The sequence below is a fragment of the Haemaphysalis longicornis genome, unplaced genomic scaffold (genome assembly GCF_048455015.1).
Source record: "Haemaphysalis longicornis isolate Haplotype H1 unplaced genomic scaffold, Haemaphysalis longicornis Haplotype H1 scaffold_7, whole genome shotgun sequence".
NCBI classification, from domain to species: Eukaryota; Metazoa; Arthropoda; class Arachnida; order Ixodida; family Ixodidae; genus Haemaphysalis; species Haemaphysalis longicornis.
The window spans coordinates 12,019,669-12,036,583 of record NW_027526422.1 but is presented as its reverse complement, the minus strand read 5'-3'; the positions used below and the strand labels follow the sequence as shown (position 1 = coordinate 12,036,583).

Sequence of the window (16,915 nt, the reverse complement as noted above, 5' to 3'; positions counted from 1 at the left end):
ACAAATGAGACGTGACCCCAAAATTATAAACCAGAACACACAAATAGCGCTATTTCTTTCCGTGCAAGTCAAATTGACGCGTGGTCTAATTGCAGTAACAAATTTGGGAAATTTGGCTTTCTAAGTATACCAATGGCGCTCCATTATTCGACCTCCGCGAGCATTATTTTTTTATTTTGCGTGGTCTGGTTCATATTTTTGTGTTCGCATTCCATTTGTCCATGACTGCCCGCGAATCAAACCGCGAAATTATGGAGACATTCCACATAGCAGAACGAGGTGATAAGTGTGTAAGCCAAACAAGCGTGTGTCTCCATCCTAAAGAGATTGCCTATCTGCGTGTGCCTTGACTGCAACATGTATATATCTACTTGTGGTATCACCGTGACCTTTGCAAACTTGTTTCGACCATGCGCACTGTCTTTTTATTACTTTATTGTTTGTGTTCTGTATTTATATTCACCCTTTCTGATATTAAAATTTAGTTGTTAGAGCAGCGGCTGTCCTTGTGTTGATCTTCCTTCGTCGTCGCCTGAGTTCGCGCTGGTTTTATCCAAGAATGTCTTTCCAACTAGCCCAGCTTGCAACCCCCCTGCTGTCCATGACTATCTGGGGCTTTTGCAACGCCATAAATAATGGCGCAGTGAGCAAGTAGTTTGGAATATACCCCTTTAAAGACGACTTCCAGATGTGTGGAAGCAACGTTGCTCGTCGAATAAAACAGCAGCGAGGTATGAGCTCCTCACGCAATCTTTTAAATAAACCAATGATGTTGACTTCATGGCACCTTTAATTAAACTGCACATCAAGTTTGGGCCGCAGCCCACTCCTTGGTCTTGATTTTGTTTTCGCTTCGCACTTTCATCTCACTTTCTCTGCTGAACCACATCTGAAGTAGCAAGCGATCGTCAGTGAGGTCTAACTCTTCAGTTTTCACTAAAGCTCTTTTTCTCTTTCTACAGAACGCCGCCCACTTGAGTATGCACCATAGTTTACGTAGCCCAATTTTTATTTCTGAAAGTCACGACCGTCTTTTTTCAGTGCATGTTTTTGGGTTGCCCCAAGTTTTTCACAAAATGCTTGCGTTAGCTAAGAGTTTTCTTGAAAACAAATTATGACGAGGCAGTGAGTGCTGGAGACAAAAACTCTGCTTACTTTTCTTGCGGAAACAAGGCTAAAAGAGATCCCGTAAACCCTCTTAACATATACATTTTATATATGTGTACATCTTCCCCCCCCCCCCCCGCCCCGGTTTGCTATTTTTTTCTTTTTCTCTCTCTCTACTTTCCCCTGTCCTCTCACTGTATTCACCCCCATCTGGTGGAGTAGCAAGCCCTACCGTTAGTGGGACTGACATCTTCAGTTTTCATGAAAGGTTTTCTCTTTCTATCAGATGCAACCAGCAGCCATCCGTGTTCAGTAAATCAGCTCATGAAGCGAGTTTGAATGGCTGGCAAGGAAGGTCGCTGCACTACAATCATGAATACGCTCGCGTAGGCAGCGTACGGGAGGAAGGCAGCAAGCAACGAATGACGCGCACAGGTGGAGGTAAACGCAGCATGTGCCCGCACAGGCGCCCGTGACGCGCCGTTCCAGAAACCTCGACAGGCGGTTTCTCAAGGCTGTCTGCCACACGCACTAAGCAGAAGGAAGCAGGAGGTGACGAATTTACTGGTTGTCGGCGAAGAGAAACGAAAACAGCGAATGCCGCTTTCGTTTGCACAGATGTTTAGAGGACACACACCTTGTGCCGCTTCCGCCTGCCAGCGAACACAACCTTCGCACGGAGGACGATACAGACGCGGCTCTGTAGCCGAGATGCGGTTGCGACTCACGATGCATCGAGGTAATAGCTTGATGCAACATGTTATCATCAACCAGCCCACTACAGGTGGGGCGAAAATTCCCGTTGGGGTCGCACAGAAGGATCGCTGGGGGTTCGAAGCCATTTACCTCGAGTAAGCGTGCGGAAGCCCAGCCATTGCTCGAACGGAGTCGGTGGTCGTATCTTTCGCACAGTGTCACAGGGAGATGACCACACCCCTTGTTGTCCAGAAACGATAAATAAAGCTTCCCCATGACAACATCAGGGAAACTCTTCGTACACTTCTTGTTCCGCACAAATATCTATCCACCAGGCAACTAGGCATTCTATAACGCACACGCCCAAACACCCTCCTTTCTCCGCCGTATCCGGCCCTCCCGCGCATGCCCCAATTGTTCCAGTCTCATGCCATTTTAGAACATTGTATTTTCTCCTGCCCCGTTGCAATTGAGTCCCCACATTTTCCACACCCTCGCCTTCCAAAGTAGCGGGCTTCGCTAGCCTCGGACCAGCTGATGGAGAGAGATAGAGAAAACGTTTATTGAGAGCATTGGTGGTGTTCTTGTAGGAGTGGTTCCCTCTTCACGGGAATCCATGAGCTGCATTAGCATCGATTGCTCTCCCGGTGAGCAGGAGCTGATCCGAGAGGTAGGAGCTACAGTCTAATAGTTCCCCGCCAGGGCTGGACAGCAGTGCCTCTCAGTGCTCTTGAGGTTTGGGGCTGTGGGGAAAGGGGTGGTAGGTGCTTGTTTCTCCTACACTCTATGACGACATGCCTTAGTGTACCTCCATGGCTTCCAGTGTTTGCATTATGCTGGATATTGGGTGGGGGATATGCAGCGTGGCCTAATGGGATGCGGGAAGGTGTTTGCTTGTATATAGAATACCTCAATAAGCCCCAAGATACAACACCCAGCTGATGGACCAGTTGGCTTTGGTGAACCCGGCCCGGGACATCCTCGATGCTTAATGATGCGCCTTAATAGTTTTTCCTCCTCCTCCTCCTCCTCCTCCTCCTCCTCCTCCTCCTCCTCCACGTCCGACTCCTCCATCACAGACAGTTAGTGGCCCTCGGCAAGATGAATGCAAGCCAGTGGAACGCAATCAGTGACACCAATCGGAGTCCTGGGCGCACTTTGCGCGAAACCAGAGCGACATGATACGATCTGCGTCGGTCAAGTTGGCTTCGGGATCAGCTCCGCCGTCGGGACGTGGCACGAGCCTGGCGAACTGCTTCCTGTTGAGGTGCTCCCAGAAGGCTTCCGCGAACGCCTTCCTGTGGGCGGCAGACAGGCAGCCCGGGGAACACAGGGACGTCGGCGGCCTGCAGTCCGGCTCCTGCGACTGTAAACCCGGGGACTCAGACACCCGCTTGGTCGGAAGGCGGGTAACGTTTCCGAGCAGGCACAAAGCATGCAGTGCATAGCAGGAGAACGGAAAAAAAAAAAAAACGCAAACCGACCGTGGTACTGCTAGGATGTGCCATGCGATAAGACTGCCCGTCGGAATAAGCCTCGCGCACATTTTAGTGCGCAATAAAAAGAGATGAAACAGTGGCGACTCACCAATCACTTTCTGGCACTGTTCATGTGACGTCACACGCACTAAATTTCTGTGATTGGCGGCGGCCAATGAAAGCTACCGGCCATAAACACGGCTGTGCAACAAACAGTACTGGCGCCTGGGTTCATTTGATCGCACCGCTAGAATGCCAACGTTAGTCAACACATTGATTACTCTGTTTCTGCTACCTCCCAATGACGTCTGCCAACATTGCGTAGCTTGGAATGGTTTTCTATGCTTGTGATTTTCTTTTCTTTTTCTTTTTGTGAAAGCAACATCCTGTGTGGCCGCAAAGGAATTGAGCGGGTTATCAAAGGCTGGTTCGTTCAAAATAAACAAGGACGCACATGCACCATCACTTGCTTGCTCTGTGCTTCGTGAGGACATAACAAGCTAAAAGGAGGTGAATGCACGCTTTTTTTCTTTCTTTTTTTGCTTTTTTACGGTACCCCTGCCTTACGCTGATATGAAATGAAATTTTTGCTAACCATGCGACATCACACGGGCGAACCCTCCAGGTTTTATGGATGGTTATCCCATCACAGTTATCTACATTTCTACCGTTACTTTGTCACAGCTTTCTTTGCCCCGACGTTACTCTACAGTGCCTTCTGTTTGTGACTTCACTCGTGATGAATGTGGCCATTGAGATCTCTAGTAGGGGACCAGCGCTTGCATAAATTCGACTTTACGAACAGAGGCAGCGGTGAGCACGCGCTATTTTTCCGCAAGAAATGACGCCCCACACTGTCGTGAACTGCTCAGGCGGCAAACGTGAGCGCAACGTGCCCATACCCGCTGGAGGCAGTCTTCTGGCAGCACCGACGTGGCCCTGTCCAGGAACCGCCAGCCGTCGTCCTCCCGCGGCGCCCTGGGCGTCCCCAGGCCCACCAGGCCGAGCATGCTCATGAGCAGTTGCTCATAGAAGGGGCCGTTGGCCGCGAAATGCGCCGAGCTCAGGTTCGGAGACATGTTGGCCTCGAGCAGGTGCACGCCCAGCGCCTCGTCCAGCACGAAGTCGAAGCGGACCAGCTCGAAGAAGCGACCCCGCGACCAACGGGACGCAGCGCTGCGCATGGACGCTGCCTTCCGCTCGTACACGGTCGCCACCGCGCGCTCCAGCTCCGCCCAGAGCGCGCCGCTGTCAGCTCCCCTGCAGCAGTCACCGCCACACATGCAAAAGCTGCGGGAGGCCTTTGCCAAGGACAGTTGGCGTAGTCAAAACTTTTACAGCGAAGCTGTCTACGACTAGGACGCGGGAGTTCATGGCGTCCGTGCGGAAACCGCGTTATGGGAAAGACAGATTTAGCCCTTTCTACATGGCCCTGCGAATTCGCTGCTGCGGCGCCGCTATTGCGGCAAGAAGATCCGCAGGGGAAGTTCGGCCGTTCCAAACATTTCGCAATTTGCCGCAGCAACGAATGAGTGGCGCTACAGCAGCTAATTCGCAGGGAAGTTTGCACCATGTATAATGGGCTTTACAAAGTCCAATCTTACACCGGTAAGGTCATGCGGCTTTCGTGTTTTATATAAGACGTCCTATACTGCCCCCTGAAAAAAATGACTCCCGAAATGTGCGTTTGTGTTTTAAGGCGATCGGTGTAAGCTTAAGGCGATCGGTGTAAGCTTGGACAGCTCGCAAATGCCACGTTTTCACCGATAGTTGCTAGGGCCCTAATATTTTGATATAAGAAGGCTTCTGTTTCTCCTGAAAAAGTGTATTTCCTGCAACGCATTCTTGTTTAGAAGTGAAGCCGACGCTAAGAAAATCGGTGTAAGCTTGGTCTTTGTAACTTAGCTTTCCCACGTTGCATGTCGCACAGTGAAGCCTACTTGCAAAGAAAAATTCGATGCGAACGGGGCCGATAACAGCGACCCGAGTGTAATAATCGATGGCGTGCGCGGCTTCCGACGAGCGTGCCTGCGTGACGGTGCGTAAGCGACGAGCGATAACCGACTATACATATCGCGATTCAGAGGTTGCCGCAAGGCACCTTGGGCGCCAAGGTTCCAATATGGAAGAGTACCAAGGCGCGTACGCCAGGTTCCAAGGAGACTTCCTCGATCATCACTTCGGCTAGAGCTGCAACGTGTGCGACTGACCGCGCTTCGATAACGATAACGACACTGCACACACACACTCGGCCTCATTCATTCCAACGCATACCAGACACCCCTGTCCATTAGCGCAAACCAGTACTAGAACCTCCGTCCCGCCTGGTGGGAAAACATTCAAAACAGCAATTCACAAAACCCCATATCAGCCACACATCTTCGTTACTTGCACGAATTAATCCTGTTCATACACTCCGAGTTCGATCATTTTGTACGACAACTGTAGGTATGCTATTCAACCTAATTTTAGAGTAATAACATTTTATACGCGGACCGGAAACCCCGCTACGAAATTAAAGAAGCGTCCGACACCCCCGCCAATACCGCAAGGGGCAATCCAGATTACTTATTAGGGGCGAAGCCCCTTAGGGGCTCGGGCTGTCGGCGTCTCCTGTCGTCGTCGTCGTTTCATGTAGTCACGGTGCCAAAACACCGGGACACTCGTTTTTCAACGCCTCGCACTAAAACGTAACGCTACTAAAAGAATACACCGGGACAGTCGTTTTCCAACGCCTCGCGCTGTAACGCTTCGTGCTTCAAAGACACGAGACTTTTACAGCAACGCTACCTCTACCCCCGACTTTTCTTCTCCGTGGGCAAAAACGCCAAGGCGCTAAGAATACCCTTATACACTGCATGCTTCGCCCCTCGCCAGGTTTCGCGTTAGTGGAGATGGCCCGTTTTTTTTTTTTTTTTAAATCCTGGTCCCCTTTACATAAATTCGCAGTCTTTGTACTTCAGTTTAATTTCAAAACACAGCTTGACAGAGAAAGTCGTGAGGCATAGCTTACAAATTCGCCACTTACTTGGGTGGCGTAATAAGGGAAGGCGGGCATATTGTATTTCCAACTACTAATATTATGTGTCCCGTTTTGTTATAACGAGGTGTCTCTGAACGTCTGGATTCGATATATCAAACGCCAGTGCAGTCCGTCCGCAGTAATTCGAAAATCATCCCACGTGACCGGGAAAAGATTCCAACAAGATCCGTGAAAAGGTGCCTTACAACTGTGCGCGCAAGTACGCGTCCAGACTGGCCTTCATGCTGAGCCCCGAGGCCACGTAGTAGCGGGCCAGCGATGGCACCTCCCAGACGGGCGTGTAATCATCGCCGATCACGTAGGAGTCCAGGTCCGAGGCGTTGAACTGGTGCGCGTTGTACGGCCGCGCACAGAAGCGGAGGAGCACGTCTCCCCTGTACACGTACACCCGGAGGGGTTCCAGAGACGTCATCACCACGTAGACCCCGATATCGAATTTCTTTCCGTCGATGAGCAGAGGATTGGAGATCAGCTCCTGCACGAACTTGATGTCTCCGTCCTCGGCCACTTCCGACGGTTCGACCACGCGGATGCCGCGGTGGTCTCGGTCCTTCTGCACCCACATGGCGGAAGGGTGCTCCGAGACATACCGCACAAACTCGTGCTTCTGCGCCGGGAGCTTGAAGGTCAGGGGCAGCTGCTGTATGGACCGATCCGTCGAGAGACTGGCCTTGTTGGTGATATAGCCCGAACCCGGAAAGTGGTTTACTGCTTGACTGGCCTTCAACTCGCGCATGTCAGGGGCCAGTTCTGTGAACGGGTATTCGTGAGACCACAGCACGGACCAAGAATCCGTGCGTTCACCGATCCGATATCCGTACTCGCGGAAGACTTCAATGACATGGTGCAGATGGCTCCGGTCGGGGCTTTTGCTATAGACCCATACGACGGGCCGAGGATCGAAGTCAGCCCTCGCGCTACTAAGCGACGTGAGAAGGGCATTATTGCTCGTGCATAACCGGTGTACCTCGTAAAGTCCGGCAATTGCAATTACTAATAACGAGGCAGTAATTGAATGATACGTGCTAAAATGACTTGCTGTGGAGCTCAACGGAGTAGGTGAGCTGGGAACTGTCGCTTCTTGTTTTTTTATATTGCGGGGTGGTTGTTGACTCCTCAGCTCATTCTTGTTCATTTTGCCGCCGCTGGGCGACTCGACTGAAGCCGCCGGAGCTCGAGCGCCGGGTTCGCGACGTTGCCGTGGTTGTTACGTCAACACAAGTTCGTAGGCTTGCATCGGATCTCGGATTGGCTCAACCTCTAGTTGTTGACTTCTAGAACGTAATGTTTTAACGTAAAAAAGCTAGCATTCTAGATAGTTTTAATTATATTTAATTACGTTTTAGGTAATATTAAACAAATTTTACTATTGAAAAAGGCCGCATCATTTTGTTTGCATTATTTTGCGCGGCGGCTTGCACGTTTCTTCATTTCTCAAGATGGCGGCATCCATGGGTTGGTAACTGGACCCCAACGCTTGGCGCGTCGTGCTTGCGTTTAGACGCGAGTTCAGGCGAATTATTTTGAAATGTCGTCTGAAGAGCAGGTCCACGATGCGCAGCCCAGTGCATCGCGTTTTTTGGGCTTGTACGATGACTCTAACAAGTACGCCGAGGTATGTCAAAACGGTTTCCTTACTGCAAAGCGCCCAATGCCAATGGCCAGTCACGTTGCTGAAAAGCTTATAAAGAAGCATATAAATCCATTTTCCTCGCAATGTTAGCTTTTCTGCGGAGTGAATTTTCTTTATGTTATGTCTGCGTGTTTCATAAACTATAGCACTTATTTTTGAAGCACTTTGTCGAAACTAAAGATCGTTTTGCGCCTGACCACACGACTGTGGTATCTCATGGGTTTCATTTCCGTGGAGCACCGCGTTTGAACCTGTTTGCCTTGCATGTCTTAAAAAACACGATTAAATATTGACTACTAAAACAGAGACCGGAATCACGCTGGGGCAATGCGTAATTTTCTGCATGCAAAATTTTTGCTGTATGGCGACATGACATTCATTTGTCTACCGTCTTGCTTATCTTGGCGTTTCATGACCGACTACACTGTCATAAATAAACGGAAATAAGTGTCTCCTAATAGCTTGTGGCTGTACTATGATATATGTTTTTGCGAACTGAGGTCAAACCTCTCCAAAACTCTTGGACGTCAACACGGTGGCAGTGTAGATAAGGAAATGCGATATAGTTGTAATAGACTCAGCGTATTTGCGTAGTGTTTAGAAAATGGGAAATTAATGGTTAAATTAATGTTAAGTCCAATATAAACTGCTTACTCACCTCCGATGCAGTGCACACTTCTGTGTGCATAGTGTGCGACAACCTTGTTTTTCACATTTGTTTTGGACAGAGTGTAATGTAGTCCGATGACATATGACTTGCCACGTGTGCCCGGGGCGCATTTGGTTGTACTTTCCACAAATAACAAGGTTAAAAAAAATTAAAGGTGGCGTCAGTGAACTCAGCCTTCCGCTGGTAAATGGTGACTGGAAATATGAGAATGCTTGCGAGAGGCTTGTAATGCTTAAAATAGTACTTTGCAGCATGTTTAAAGCTAAGCAGATTGCAGTGATTTGTGCCCTCCTGACAAGATCGTGATGTTCTCCTTGTTTTCCATGCCAGCACGTACTGCGTTCTGTTGTGCAAGCCACAAAAGCGGCCAACGACCTGCCCAGTGCTGGAGAAGACTTCGAGTACTTCAGCAGCTTTGCCAGCTTCCGACAGGTCATGCTGGCAGAAGGGAAGAATGTTCTCAAGATGTGAGTGTTTTCTCTTTTTAGCCCACTATGGGGGGTGGATTGATGAAACATCTTTGGCCCTCCCGCCGCGGTGGCTCAGTGGCTAAGGCGTTGTGTTGCTGAGCACGAGGACGCGGATTCAATTCCTGGCCGCGGCGGCCACTTTTCTGATGGAGGCGAAAAGCAAAAACGCCCGTGTGTACAAGATTTCGGCGCACGTTAAAGGAGCCATGAAGACAAAACACTAGTTTGTGTTATTCGAAAGATTTCGTGTTTTATAGTGCCCCCAGTGCTTGTCCAAATGCAAACGATGCTTTATTCACTGAGAAATTAATTAATTTCAGTTAAAATTTTTATTTTCCGCATTTTTAAACAACCGCAAAACCCCGCAGTCCTGCGCAGCTAAACCAAGCATAGTGCGTGCAGTACCAACAGCAGTACGCATTGGTACTTCTATGTTTACACGTGCTTTTGTAACTTCCACTGTTTGTCCCACCATTCTTAGGGCTTTAAAAAGAATGTGCCCTAAATTAAAGCGCAAATAGCTCGTTTGGCAAGCTTATGAGCTCTGCCTAATTTGCGTTTGCTTTTTCCGCCCTTCGCCAATCCCAGAGCTGTCACATGTGACATCATAGGTTCTGTTGTAGGAAATGAGCTAATGGGTCGCATGACCATTCCCTTTTTTCCTAATTGTGTAGCTTATTTGAGCGAAGTTTACGTTAAAAGTGGTGTCAGTATGATTCTAACGAGGCAATCTTTTGAATGAACCAAACTTGTGTTTTCTCTTCATGGCTCCTTTGAAGATCCCCAGGTGGTCAAAATTAATCCAGAGCCCTCCACTATGGCGCGCCTCATCGCCTATGTTGCGTCAGCGCGTCAAACCCTACAATCAAATCAATCACATCTTTGGCCCACCATTTATGGTGCTGGTGCTCACACCAGCACCATTCACCTTGCCCAGCACTGCTGTAACTGATTTGAAGTCAAAACTAGTGCACTAGAGGATACTTTGAGTGCTTGTGGAAATTCAAAAGAACATTACGTTTTCTGCACAGATGCAGATTTCACTGGAATTGGAAAGAACAATACTTCTGTACATGTACTATGCTCTTCAAATCTGAAGATTGCTACTGAGAAATCCTTTTTCATCTTGGTGCAGGAGGGCTACGTAAAATTGTGTCTGTTGTTCTGGCAAATTGTCAAACTTGTTCGTCAAGTTCCCAGAGCAAAAGTTCTGTGCAACCTAGAAAGAGCTTTGCCAGGCAGTGTTATTCTGTTGAAGTGAGGACTGCTATTGCAGGTCACAGAGAGCAAGAAAGAGCGTTAACGCCCAAAGGTGTTGGGCATTCTAAGCACACTGGCTGCTCTATGTAGCAATGTAGAGCATGGTAGCTGCACAAGATGCACAGTGTGACAGTATGCAGAGGAGGTTAGTGTATATGTAGCTGGGTTCCGGCTTATGTGTCCTTACCTCCTTGTCTTTTTGCTGCCTCTATTACCTTTATCTCGTAACAGTTTCAGACAATAGATAGGCCGAGTGTTTTAACCTATATTGATACTCAACATTGCTCTCGTTGAACTGAACAACAGCTTAACGACTCCAAGCTCTTCGTGCATCCATTGACCCTGAAATGGCAGCTGAACAAATTTGAAGGGACAAAGTAGTGAGAACAAGATAACTGAGAATAACTAAGCGGTGCTCCACTTGCAATCACCCAAGTGAAGCGACTTTTAGTTTTCTTCTAGAAGCAGCATTTGTTTGCCTGCCTTAATTTGTTTCACATCAGTGCTGTGGCTGCAGTGTAAAAGAAATAGCTGAGGTGAAGATTGGCCAAAAAGAAAGACCTTTGTTTTGAACGTCCTGCTGGCCATACTTTAGAGGAAGTATCTGGCCATATACGAACAATGAGTGTCTAATAAATCTTTTGCATTAATGGCTGGAGAAGTTGAGACATGTCAAGTAGCGTCTTTGCTTCAGTAGCATGCGGGAATTCAAAATCTTAAAGGCACTAGCAGTACAGTTTGTTTTCCATCATGTGTTGCACTGAACGAATTCAACGCTGTTATGTGAAAATGCACCCGTGTCATGCGCAGTGAACATTTTCTTCGTCATAATCGTAATTTTTGAAAAATGAGTTCTCTGTACATCAAAACTATGTACACTTAACTAAAAATTATTGGCTGACAAATACGATACTCCCTAATGCAAAATTAGCGTGCAGCGCAAACTGCAGTCTTCTCGGTGATGGCTCATAGCTGCTACATCTCAGGAAGTGATTGCGTCATCAGTGAATGCACGATGGCGTGCGCTATGCTCTCGTAGCGCGTTGCCCCCTGGGAGCATGTCTCCCGCATCCTCGGCGTACAGCCCTCCCCCTCACACTTCTGCCATACTTTCCTCCCCTGCTTTCTGCTTGTTACATCTTCAGTGGCCTCTTCGTTCTATCGGTTACAGTGAGGTCGACACCAAGGGCAACGTGAAACAACAGGAGCGGGCGCTGAAGAGCTGTGCTCTAAAATTGTAATGAAAACACTCGAGGGATGCTTTCTCTTTCATATTTTGCATTGTGTTATTTACTTTGCTGTTAGTTTTTCTTTTTGTGTATTTGAATTTACTTCTGAAATTGAATATTGGTGCCATTGACCCGTTGTTTGGGCTGCACGGCATCTACAGCCAGTAGTGTAGGGCCAAGTGTTCATGCCGTGGTCACACTTTCTTCTAGGATGACCTCCCTGGCCAGTCACCAGGTTGGAAAAGGAAGGTTTGAAGGGCTGGACTTGGAAGAGAAGTTTGACCTTCTTGCCGATGTCAATGACAGCGTGCTGGAACGAGTGGTACGTCTGCGTGCTGTTTGTTTTCACTTGGAGTGCTTTTATGAAGTCTGTTATTTTTGCTTGAGGGAAGAAAACAGGACAGGGCTTGAAACATGGAGCTAACTGGTGCAACAGCTTAATCTTGGGAATGGCATAATGACCGTCATGCAATGGCTACTGGTGAATAGCATGCAATCCAGCTTGCACTGATTTTGGCTGTTAATGAGAGCAGTGTGCTTTGTGCTCTTCCTAGTGCATTGTACCATGAAGCCCATGGGTGAGGTGAAAGTTTTGCCAACTTGCTGGGCCCCTGATGTTACACAATTTGCGATAATCTGTCCGTGGTGTGTGAAAGATAGATTCCATGCCTTGAGTCTGCAAACCCCATTAGTTTAGGTAGGCTTCTCCTGGAAAAGGGTGCTGTTTGTTTTTTCTGGAGTGCTTGCTGCAACCTTGACAACTCTCACTTTGATTCGGTCATGTCTGTTCTCTTCTTTCCTTGTTTTTACTCTTTTTTGTGTGTATGGAGATCTCTGGATTTCGGCTTTTGACTGTCACTGCTCCATTCTTTTTTTATTGTGTTTCGCAACACCTGCCACTGCGACGTTAGGTGAATTTCAGCCAGGTCTGACATGACGTTGCGCATTTGTAAGTATACTAAGTAATTCAGGCAAAAGAAGACTTGGTTGAAAAGGAAAAGGCCTTTAATTTGGAAATTAGCAGCCCGAATTTGCAAAGAGGCTCCGAACAACAATGGGGATGATGAAGCTCCGCGTGCCTTGACAATGACGTCCTGATTATGAATAAATGCAGGGTAATGCTGAAGAAAAGTTGGCGCTTACCGTTATTTGTCAGCAGTCGCATTACATTAAAAGTAACTTTTTTGTTGTTCTCCTGGGGCGCTGCCAGTGGCTGTCATGAAGACTTGCTTTTCTCCGTGTGTGTCCATCCCCACACCTAAGACAGTGACGTATAAAGTTGAACCGAGTACAAAAATGTAACCTTATGCCTTTTTGTGTGTAGCTTGAGCGAGTGAGTTTATTTATTCAATGCCCAACTCAGTTTTGTAATGTAATTGTTAAGAAAGATGCAGTAGAAGTTTGAAAGAAAAACAAGAAAATTCTGAAAACTTTAAGGGCGCGTTGCACTCGCAGGGCACAAAAGGGAAAATGCAGTTCCTCTACACACGAAACATGAAAGAATACAAAAAATGTGGAATAAAATGGCAGAGAAACAAGCCTTGAGTGTGGGGAACTGTGTGGATATATCAGACGTCTTTCAAGAGGGAAAGGAGCAATTTAGTTTACGTGAAAGAAGCAAAAAGACTGAAAAAAATCCCCCCACCTCCCCGAAGGGGATCGTGCGGAAATGCGAATGCATTGGGTGCGCCGAATTCTTCTTTGCGGTATCGTTGCCACGAGGGATTCGATTTCACCGACTTCCATCGCTATCAAGGCGCCAGTCGGCAAGCAGTCATGGAGAGAGGCGCGCGCTCCCTGCATTTATATGCGCAGCGAGCGGAGAGGGGAGAGGAGAAAGAGACCCGCGCCAGCCCGCGCGCGAGCTCTCTCTCTGCCCCGAGCTCCGCGATGCGAGCGCCCTCACACGCCGAGCGCGCTCCTCCTCTCCACTCACTCTCCGCTACTCCGCCCAAGCTCCGCGATGCGAGCGCCCTCACACGCCGAGCGTACTCCTCCTCTCCCCTTGCCCTCCGGTTGCTAGGCGCGCGCCACAGCTGTTGCTAGGCGCACGCCGCTCAACGACGCAAGACAACCCGCGGCTAAGAAATGCATTCGCATTTAAAAAATACAGTCCATACAATTGAGGGGTCGCACTCTTACACGAAGCAGTCTGTGGGTGCATGTTTTTGTTAGGAGCTGTTCCTTGTCTTTGTGGATTGTGACCCCAGGCCTGCAAATTTCAGGGCAACAGCCTTGACGAGGCGACTGGAATGAAGAAAAACCCGGACGATGTGGTTGTCATGAATGTGAACTTGAACAGGACAATTCACACCAGCTGGAACAAAAAGGCAAGCGTTCAGCTCGGGTCTTGTCTGTTTTCATCTGTAGGGTGTATTATGCGTAAGTTTTTTTTTTTTTTTGTATGAGCCTGTTGGATAATACGGTGTGTGTGTGTGTATGCTATGGAGCTCTCAGCATCAGTGTGACAAGGAAGTTCCACTTAGGCACAGCCTGTGAGTGCAGCTGAATAGCTGCCATAAGGTTTCTTCCATAGTGATGCCGCAAGATCGGGATGGCATAGATGGGAAAGGGAGGAACGAAGGTCGATTGCTAGCTTCTCTAGTCACTAAATGAAGCTGAACTTTAGAACAGTGACCCTTTTGGCCATTGTGTTGGCATGGCTGTCTCAGCTATGTCAATGAAGTGGTTGTGTGTTATCGAAGCAGTCGATGCATGGGTGACCATCCACTTTACAAAGCATAGCTAAATGTGGGAAGTTTCAAAGAACTTCTTGTACTGCGCGGGTGCATGATTTTTGGTGTGAGCAGTGGCTAACCACATGCTTACCTGTGGCAACGCTCTGATTCTGGGCACCCTTGGATATAAGCACTTTGCACTATGTGTTCCCGACCCGACTTTATTGCCCACTCATTCCTGTTGAAATGGAGGCAAAATAGTGAATATATTGCACAACTTAGGCCAACTGTGTCAGAATGTAAACGGAATGATGACAGATTTGTAGGTGAACATCTTGCGCTCCTGAGAACCCTATTGTTAACTGATGATAAGCAAATTTATTTTTGTGCCGAGAGTACCAGTGCCTTAAAGGGACCCTGCAACACTCTTTGAGCAGTGCAAGTAAACCTGCGCGACGTTTAGATTACACTGCCAGGAATACCTGAGCCAAATATTACACGTGCACGTGAAGCGGTGAGCGCGCAAATCGATGTGAAAGACGCGAAAAAACAAACCGCTCTCTCTTCAGTTGTCCTCATTATGCATGGCCTAAGGGACGTCACATAGGCCATGGCTGCCCGATCGGCTGTCACTGGTCAACTTCGCGGCTAGATTCTCCCATTTCCGTCGTCGTCATCGCTGTGTACGAACCTATTCTATGCCTGAACCTGTAGGCATAGTTTTGCCGTTTATTTTGTGTTTTGAGTGCGCGCGGAGTTTGAGTGATGAGCTCAATACTTCCCTTTCAACAGGACCACTCGACTACAAACGTTTATTGCTTCAAAAACGCCCTACCAGCCCGAGCGCGCACTTGCGAGGAGGCACCTATGCCTGCTTTTTTGTGGCACCAGACCGGAAATAGGCCCCTCCGCGTTGCGGAGAAAAGGAGAAAACTACCCGGCATGTGATATATCGAAGGCCACCGAAGAGAACGCCGCGAGCCGCCCCCCTCTCCGGGAGAGAGCGCGCAGCTTTCGTCGCCTTGTCCGCGTTCGAGTTGAGAGGGAACGATTATGCGCGATTTCTCATCGCGTGTAGTTTCGTTAATTGTGAACGGATTTTCATAATTCTTGCGGGGGAAGATTTCTGGGACAATAGACTTTATCCCAAAATACAGTACTAGTAGTCGATGGCAAGTGTTGCAGGGTCCCTTTAAAGGAGCCATGAAGAGAAATTACAACTTCATTTAATTTGAAAGAACTAGGATTCAGTATCTCACTCAGCTCCATTACAGCCACAAAAGATGTTTTTTTAACGAAAAAAAAGCAGGAAGTATTTAAAAACTTTCAAATTTTGCGCCACAGTGACGTGTTATGAGCAGGAATGACGTCATACGGGCCAACAATAAAACATAATTTTCAGTGCGTTAGGTGCACGTTGGCATTCAAGTGATGTGGTCAAATGGAACTAGAGGCCCCATTACAGATGTCCAGTCATGTGTTGTCGCGACAGGTCAGTTAGGCGGGCGCCAATTGCAAAGGCAAGGTTCCGTGACGTCACAGAAAAGTTGTGGGAAATTGGCTAGGGGGTTGCGACTGCTTCACACGTTTTCTTTAATACCTCCGTTATTTGTTCGAAGATTGTGATGATATTGGTATCATTGTTATCGGGACTAAGCAGTCTTTCTAATAAACCCAACTTGTATTTTGTCTTCATGGCTCCTTTAATGTAGAAATGTGAAAGAGTACATGATACAGCCTGCTAATTTATTCAGTTTGACTTGAGTCACAGCACTTCATCACAGAGGGTCATGAGCTGAGCTGATAATATTAATTTGGTGACAGGAAAAGTTGCTTGCATCCAAGCTCTAAAATACCTGACTACTTAATTTGCTAACACAGAACAGTGGGCGAGCTGGTACGTCTTAAAAAAGCAAAAATAGCGCAACAACAGTGCAACACAAGAAATAGTACAAACAAACATAGGGCCACGTCTATTCACACTCTCTTTCTTGTGTATTTTCCCTGTGTGTATACCTTTATAAGCAGCAAATAGTCCTTGACTATATGTCTACATATACAGTAAGTAGTCCTAGACTGGCAACTTTCCTTCCTATATATATATATATATATAGGAAACAAAAATACCTAAACATAAATACCCCAGAAAGTGGAGGGGAAAATCGCCCTGCCGGTAGCGTAGTGGTTATCGCACCAGACCGGTATTCTGGAGGTCGTGGGTTTGGATCCCACCTGGCGGGCATTTTTTCTCCATTTTCTTTCTTTCTTTATCTGCTTCATTGACTGATCACATCCTCCCCTTCGCTTTCTGATGTTTTCTTGACTGCCAACTCTTATTTCTGTGTTATTTTCAACGAGCCCCTCATTTCCTGTATATATATATATATATGAATCAGAATAGGAAATGAGGGGCTCGTAGAAATAACACAGAAATAAGGGTTGGCAGTCAAAGTTTCTATTTCTATACCCTTATTTCTATGTTTATGTATATAATATATATATATAGATATACACATACATACGTGCGCGTGCGTGTATATACTGTAAAGTCCTGAGCGAATGCCGACCCCTGAAACATTGCCCACCCCCCTTTATGGGTGACATGTTCAATTTACTAAGAGACCCCAAAGATCGCCCATCCTCTAAAATTG

General features: G+C 47.6%; 2 protein-coding genes across 2 annotated transcripts in view; one reads left to right on the top strand and one right to left on the bottom strand.

Moving 5' to 3' along the window:
• Positions 1-2,848: 2,848 nt before the first annotated feature.
• Ttll15 (tubulin tyrosine ligase-like 15) lies at positions 2,849-7,548 on the bottom strand. Its single transcript, XM_077676007.1, has 3 exons — positions 6,510-7,548; positions 4,184-4,541; positions 2,849-3,169 (listed from the first exon to the last, which is right to left on the bottom strand). Exons 1-3 carry the CDS (start codon positions 7,457-7,459, stop codon positions 2,930-2,932), a joined length of 1,548 nt encoding a protein of 515 aa, XP_077532133.1. The 5' UTR covers positions 7,460-7,548; the 3' UTR covers positions 2,849-2,929.
• Positions 7,549-7,750: 202 nt separating this feature from the next.
• Rrp6 (exosome component Rrp6) overlaps positions 7,751-16,915 on the top strand; it is a 45,591-nt gene continuing 36,426 nt past the window's right edge. Inside the window, exons 1-4 of the mRNA XM_077676006.1 lie at positions 7,751-7,939; positions 8,958-9,094; positions 11,797-11,908; positions 13,812-13,916. Of these exons, the coding sequence (XP_077532132.1) occupies positions 7,853-7,939; positions 8,958-9,094; positions 11,797-11,908; positions 13,812-13,916 (441 nt within the window). The 5' untranslated portion in view covers positions 7,751-7,852. The remainder of the gene's footprint in view (positions 7,940-8,957; positions 9,095-11,796; positions 11,909-13,811; positions 13,917-16,915) is intronic.

Excerpts from the sequence above, each read along its gene's own strand:
- Ttll15 (XM_077676007.1), bottom strand. The coding sequence starts at position 7,459 with ATGAACAAGAATGAGCTGAGGAGTCAACAACCACCCCGCAATATAAAA. Across the intron at positions 4,542-6,509 it reads GCGTACTTGCGCGCACAGTT|GGGAGCTGACAGCGGCGCGC; the intron begins GTAAGGCACCTT and ends TGACTGCTGCAG. Across the intron at positions 3,170-4,183 it reads CAGAAGACTGCCTCCAGCGG|TCGCAGGAGCCGGACTGCAG; the intron begins GTATGGGCACGT and ends CCGGGTTTACAG.